Raw genomic sequence first — 7500 nt, 5'->3', positions numbered from 1 at the left:
CATATTTACATCATGTTAATCTTTATTATTTGTATTTATGATTAAATATTTGTAGCATTTAATTTAAAAAATGTTTTTATTCATTTGTATTTTTTTGCATTTATTTTAAACTAAATGTATATAATGGGATATTTATTTTATTTAAAATATTTTTATTTCTTCATTATTATTATAAAATATTTTTAATTTTTTTTTTATTTGTTTATTGTTTATTCATTAATTTTGTATTCATTTTTATTCATTGATTTTCCATTATTTTTATTTATTTAGTTCCATTATTCATTATTTATTTTATTATAATTTATTTAATAATTTTCTTATTTTTTATTAAATATTTCCTTCAGTTAGTGAATTTTTGTTTTCATTGATATTCTTTAGTGTTTTATTGTTCTTTAGTATTTTAGCGTTTATTTTATTGTAAATATATGTAAGAAAACATTTATATTTTTAAATTAATTTATTTTTTATTTTATATTATATATCAGATTAATTTTATTATTTAGAAAATATTTTTATTTTATTATTTATTCATTATTTATTATTAATTTTCATTTATTGATTTTTTTGCATTATTTATTTATTCATTTGTAGTAATATTTATTCAATTACAATTTATTATGCTTTTTTGATGCTTTTATTGTGCAGTTTTTTTATTTAATATTTTTTATTTCAAATACCTTTATTTCTTTATCATCACATATTTATTTTATAACAACTATATAAATTTGATAAAGGTATAAATGTGTATGTAAAATATTTTATTTTTTTCTTCATGTAGCATATTTCATTAATGTATTGTTTATTTATGATTTTTGAAATATTATTATTGTGTGTGTGCAGCTCTGCGGCAGTGCAGTATCTGTCAGTCGGTGGCGCAGTGGGAGTGTCTGCAGTGTTACGAGGATGTTGACATCACACCTGGACAGTTAAAACAGTACTGCAACACCTGTAACACACAGGTAACACACACTCGCGCACACACACACACTCTCACACACTCACACTCACACAGAAACACACACTCACGCACTCACACGCACACACACACTCACGCACACGCACACTCACACGCACGCTCAGACACACGCACACACACACTCACGCACACGCGCTCACGCACGCTCAGACACACACACTCACGCGCACACACACAGAGACACACACACACACACACACACACGCACTCTCTCTCTCATGTCTGTCGTCTCTCTCAGGTTCACACACATAAGAAGCGTCAGACGCACCGGCCGGTGGAGGTGCGGGGGCCCCTGGGCTGCTGGGAAGGGCCGGTTCACGGGGCCCGGCAGCTGATGGATCTGTTCGCCGTCACCTGCATCGAGACGAGTCACTACGTGAGCTTCGTCAAACACGGACCCCAACCCACGGACTGGCTGTTCTTCGACAGCATGGCCGACCGAGAGGGTAATGTTTCGTTAGATAATTCAGATTATATTTAAATATATCTAGTATTATTCATTTTAATTATATTAAATATATTTATTAAATAAAACAATTCATATTTGATTTTTAAGCATTTTTATTAATTGAATAATTGTATTCTTTTATTGTTTTTTTTATTTTAATAATAATATTATTTTATTTTTAATTTGCTTTAATGCTCATATTCTTTGAAAAACAGTTTTCTGTGTCTGTGTGTGTGTCTGTGTGTGTGCAGGAGGAGAGAACGGCTTTAACGTGCCGCAGGTGCGCTCGTGTCCGGAGGTCGGCCGTTATCTGAGTCTGTCGGTGGATGAAATCTCTCGTCTGGACGCCTCGTCGCTCAGAGACCCTGTCCGCCGCTTACTGTGTGACGCCTACATGTGTCTGTACCACTGTCCTCAGCTCTCGCTCTACAAATAACACTGCTTCTGCCTGTATATAAACATATATAAACATCACAGTGCAGCACAGGAGGAAGGTGCGACTGTAAATAGTTATTTTTTAAAAGATTTTTAACAGAATGCAGTGTATGCTTATGTATGTTTACAAATGTAAATGTTTAATTTTATAAACAGAAACTGAACTGTATGCTTGTGTGTTTTGTTGTGTTTTATTCTTTCTGATGGGCATCAAAATAATCATAAACTTTAAAAAATCTAAAACATTATTATGATGTCACTTGCAAATAATCAAAAATATTAATGTAAAAGTATTGCTCTTATTTGATTTCTTTTAAATTAATAACACAATGTTTTTGGTCTAGTAAAATCATAAATGCATAAGTAATATGAATTAAAAAGACAGTACAGTAAATATTTCAATAATATTTAAACCGAAATAGTCGTTTAAAAGCATATATACTCGTATAGAAATTAATATTAATAACCAATAAGGGAAAGGATTGAAAAATTCTATACATCCTTTTTGCTTTTTTTAATGTAATGCTTAAGTTCAATTTTAAATAAAGTAATGTTGGGTTTATTATCAGTCCATTCTTTGTTTGTGCATATGGTATTTCTCATACATAATTAAATTAATCAGCAAATTTTGCTCCAAACCCTTATTTTTATACAACAAAAATACATCTTTACGAGAGAATCGAGTCTTTAATTTGATACATTGAAATATTAGATATTCAATATCAATCCAACACATTCGGGTAAATACACAGGTATAAAGTAAGTGTCTCTGGCTAAATCATGAACAACATGCGCTGCTCTTTCTGTTTCTTTTAGGCCTCTGACGTCATGTGTTGGGGACGGAAGTGACGTTGGCCGCAGCTTCCTGTGCGCTGATGTTATTTGATCATTAAATCTGAATCGGTCTGATCAGATAGCATCTAATAGTTCTTATCGACTGATTAACGGCTGATCGACGAGCGTCGGACGGTGAGCTCAATCTCCGATCTGTGCGTGTTTACCTGTTCGTTTTGTCACAAATAAAGATTATTAATTACTCTACAAACATACACCTTTGTTTACGTTTGTGTGTTGCTCGGCAACCACTTTGTAGCAACCACAACTGTTTCTGAGGAGCTACATTGTTTGGTGGAAGAATACTGTTTTTATTAATATCATTACACTTTATTTGCTCTGTTTTATTTTGTTTTATATGGAATAACCGTTTTATAAAAGCAATAAGCCTCCGCATCGCGTCCCCTTAGCTGTTATAAATTCACTGTAAACCATGGGGCTTATTGCTTTATTTAGACGCTTTGTGTAACAATAAATCAAAGCTTAAACATTCAGATCGGTCTCCAGACAGGTTAGGAGTGCGTGCTGTTGTGAAAGGTCTGGTCTTCTAGGTTTCGTTCTTGCGTGCTCAGCTGGAGCCGACGCGATAACGTCACCGGGGGCGGGGCTCTGGCCGCGAGGGGCGGGGCTGGAGCTGAGCCTCGGCAGCAGCACGTGACACCGTCGCTTCTTACCCAAACCCCACATGCACACCGTATTTATTTGTTTGAAGAAAACACAGCCCCGCAGTCAGTACAGTAGTTTGATTTATTATGACTTTATATTACTGCATGCCTGATGAATACAAGTTATTTCTGAGTTCGGCTTTCAGTTGTGACCAGTGGATTGTAACAACAAACGTGACAGCTTGATTTTATTAACTCCATAGCCTAATAAATCATTTAATAAATCATGCACTCGCTAGTGTGGTCTGCTACCTAATCTTCAGTTTTTCATGTGTTTTAAAGAAGTCTCTTCTGCTCATCAAGCCTGCATTTATTTGTTCAGAGATACAGCAAAAAGCAGTAATATTGTGAAATATTATAATGTAAAACAGCAGTTTTCTGTGTGAATATCTGTTAAACTGTAATGTATTTCTGTGCAGCTAGCTGTATTTTCAGCATCATTACTCGTCTTCAGTGTCACATGATCTTCAGAAATCAGTATAATATGCTGATATGCTGCTCAACAAACATTTCTGATTATTATTATTATGATGTTGAAAACAGTTGAGTAGACTATTTTTTCAGGGTTCTTTAATGAATAGAAAGATCCAAAGATCAGCATTTATCTGAAATAAAATGCTTTTGTAACATTATACACTCTACCATTCAAAAGCTTGGAGTCAGTATTATTTTAATTTTTTGGGGAAAGAAATTATAGAAATTATTATTTTTATTTAGCAAGGATGCTTTAAATTGATCAAAAGTCATGATAAAGACATTCATAATGTTACAAAACATTTCTATTCAGATAAATGCTGTTCTTCTGAACTTTCTGTTCATCAAAGAAACCTGAAACAAATAGTCTACTCAGCTGTTTTCAACATTGATAATAATCAGAAATGTTTGTTGAGCAGCAAATCAGCATATTAGAATGATTTCTGAAGATCATGTGACACTGAAGACTGGAGTAATGATGCTGAAAATACAGCTGCGCATCACAGAAATACATTACAGTTTAACAGATATTCACATAGAGAACAGCTGTTTTACATTAGAATAATATTTCATAATTTTTACTGTATTTTTTGTATTTCTGATCAAATAAATGCAGGCTTGGTGAGCAGAAGATACTTCTTTAAGAAACATGAAAAATCTTACTGTTCAGAAACTTTTGACTGTTAGTGTGTGTGTTCCTCAATCAACACAAGCGTGCTAGTGCACATCCAGGACAGTTTAAAAGAATTTGGGTCTTATCCGGTCTGTTTGGAGAAAGCACATTGATTTTAAATGGGCCGAGACGCTGGTGAAGACCTCTCTAGCTCTGAGCTCTGTCTTCTGTGCTCCTCTCAGCAGGAACCACGGAGACAGACAGAGTAAAGACGGAGAGCTCGTGTCAGATAAACCCGTCCCGGACCCCAGCGTGCAGGAGGCTGACCGTAACTGATCTGAGCTCCTCTGCTCACACAGAACACAGTTATCATAGCTAACTAACACCATCAAACACAGGTGGATGCTTCAAATAAACTTTAAAATGTGTAGAACTATAAATTGTAAAAAAAAATAACTTATTTATTTGGCTGTCAGGAAATGAATGGGAAATATATAATAATATACAGTATATATATAATTCAACATATTGTATAAACAACATAAAACGTCTGAAAATACAGAAAAAACATTGCACATCTGAAACAATTGTACGTTTTTATTTTTAGATATCGTTTTTTTTGGATATTTAGATATTGTTCAGATATTTTAATGTCAATTTGAAAAGTGTGTGTGTGTAGAGGTGCTGGGACGTGGCGCTGGGTCCGCTGAAGCAGATTCCCATGAACCTCTTCATCATGTACATGTCTGGAAACACCATCTCCATCTTCCCCATCATGATGGTGTGTATGATGGCCTGGAGACCCATCCAAGCACTCATGTCCATGTCAGCCAGTGAGTAACACACACTCACACTCACACACACACACTCACACTCACTCACACTCACACACTCTCACTCTCACTCTCACTCTCACTCTCACTCACACTCACAATCACACACACACACACACACACACACTCACTCACAGAGAGACAGACAGACACAAACAGACAGACACACGTGCACACACACACATACACACACTCTCACTCATGCACACGCACTCTCACATGCACACTCACTCATGCACACACACGCGCACGCATGCACACTGAGCTGGATGTACTAGTCGAGCCTGATATCAGCCGCTCCTCTGATGTGTGTGAGCTCTCTCAGCGCCTGACAGATGATGAATGCTGGAGAGCAGGGCCTCCGCCCAGACGGGTTTTTCTGGAGCACAGCAGCAGACTCAGAATGGAATGGAAGCACTCAGCACACAAACATCTCTCCTGGGGTCAGTGAACTCTCAGAGAAACACAGAAACATCATCCACAAGCGGAGAGAAGGAGAAGGAAAGCTTCACTTTCTGAGACAAACACAGCAGAAGGACAGTTAAGATGTTTCTCATAGAAATCAAATCTAATGGGAGACAGATACTCTAAAAATCCTTTCCCTTCCTAAAGGGTTTTCAATAGAAACGCCAGAAATATGAATGACTCGTCACATGATTTCAGTGTTTTATGACAAATATCTATATTTCCGGGTGCCCCTGACTGTACAGTACATTTGACATTTACAAATATAGATTCTCATTACAAGAGTAGAGTTTGTCGTTTATAGCCTAAAGAAACTTTATCGAACACAGTTTTCAGAGAAAATATGAATATTCACTACATTTTTGTAGTTAACTGTAGTTTGGAAGTGTTTGTGGTGGTATTATTGTATTTATGCAAAAACCACACAATTAGACACATTGACTGATTTTTGGATCTTTATTTATGCCAAATGATTTAAGATCAAGTATATACAGAAATATATTATGGCTGTATTTTATTGTATAGTTAGTTAATATAAATTTGTGTGGCTGTACATTATCCCACTTATTATACAAGTACTTTACCAAATAAAAAAATAATTAGAGTTTCACTGTGAGAAGAAACCTCATAAACCAGTCTAAACTAATCATGGGCACTTTCAGAAACCAGCTAAATCAGTCTGTAAATTGGTTTGTTGCTGGTTTAAATTGGTTTGGTAGCTCTAACCAGGTTGAAATCACGTTTCCCAGCTCTATCAACCATCTAGAGCAGAGGTGTCAAACTCAATTCCTGCAGAGTTTAGATTCAAGCCTAATTAAACACACCTGATCCAACTAATCAAGTCCTTCAGGCTTATTTGTTATTATATATATATATAAATATAAATAAAATCCAGAGAACAAACTTTTACATGGATAAACATTGAGAGAGACTGTCATTTTTTACTTTTTTAAGGTTTTATCATCTATCAGAAAAATCGGATTCTTGCCTAAAAAATGTACATTTATGTGTAAAAGAATCAGCAAGAATAATAAACCAGTGAATACTGTACTTAATAGGAGAGTTTGTGATAAAGAAACACTGAGTGAGAGACCAGGGCGCGTTTCAGTGGGCGGGGTCTTGTTGATTGACGGCTGAGTGCTTAAGAGGGCGGGGCCAAACGTGCGTTTAGTGGGCGGGGTTCAGCTCGTAAAGCTTCAGGCTTCTAGTTCAGTGTTTTATCAGATGGGTTCGGCTTCGTTTCACACAAATACTCCTTAAGCTTTTTTTTAGTACCACCGCCTTCTCAACTTTTAATCCAGCCATTTGTTTGGGATCTTTGACTTCTTTTGCACACTACTCCTAGCTGCGACTTATTGGTTTACTGACGTCCATTTGGCGTTAGGTGATGATGATGATGATGATGAAGACGCATCCGTTCGCGTATGAAGTGAATGTAACAGCAGCTCAGCGGATTCGGGTAAGATCCTCTCACTCATCCTCACGCGTTCGCCTGCGCGCACGTCACAAACATCACCATGGTAACCGAAGTTTCCCCAAGATTGTTGCTACATTGAAACTAAACCCAGCAGTGAACGAATTTAACAGAACTAAACGCTAAATGTAACACTTAAACGTAGCGCTTACGTGTAACGCTTAAATGTAGCGCTTAAACGTAGCCCTTACATGTAACGCTTAAATGTAGCGCTTAAACGTAGCGCTTACATGTAACGCTTAAATGTAGCGCTTAAACGTAGCGCTTACATGTAACGCTTAAA

At 36.1% G+C, this 7500-nt stretch overlaps 2 protein-coding genes across 2 annotated transcripts in view; both read left to right on the top strand.

Moving 5' to 3' along the window:
- Positions 1 to 2028, top strand: part of LOC107698139 (ubiquitin carboxyl-terminal hydrolase CYLD-like) — a 3707-nt gene extending 1679 nt beyond the window's left edge. Inside the window, exons 5-7 of the mRNA XM_016499071.1 lie at positions 841 to 959; positions 1215 to 1422; positions 1676 to 2028. Coding sequence (XP_016354557.1) covers positions 841 to 959; positions 1215 to 1422; positions 1676 to 1860 — 512 coding nt within the window. The 3' untranslated portion in view covers positions 1861 to 2028. The remainder of the gene's footprint in view (positions 1 to 840; positions 960 to 1214; positions 1423 to 1675) is intronic.
- Positions 2029 to 6914: 4886 nt separating this feature from the next.
- lpcat4 (lysophosphatidylcholine acyltransferase 4) overlaps positions 6915 to 7500 on the top strand; it is a 17261-nt gene continuing 16675 nt past the window's right edge. The window contains exon 1 of the mRNA XM_016499070.1: positions 6915 to 7202. Coding sequence (XP_016354556.1) covers positions 7131 to 7202 — 72 coding nt within the window. The 5' untranslated portion in view covers positions 6915 to 7130. The remainder of the gene's footprint in view (positions 7203 to 7500) is intronic.

The sequence above is a fragment of the Sinocyclocheilus anshuiensis genome, unplaced genomic scaffold (genome assembly GCF_001515605.1).
Source record: "Sinocyclocheilus anshuiensis isolate Anshui unplaced genomic scaffold, SAMN03320099.WGS_v1.1 scaffold2010, whole genome shotgun sequence".
In the NCBI taxonomy this organism is placed as follows: domain Eukaryota; kingdom Metazoa; phylum Chordata; class Actinopteri; order Cypriniformes; family Cyprinidae; genus Sinocyclocheilus; species Sinocyclocheilus anshuiensis.
Note: the sequence above shows the minus strand (reverse complement) of the source record. Positions and strands in the feature narration are given on the sequence as shown.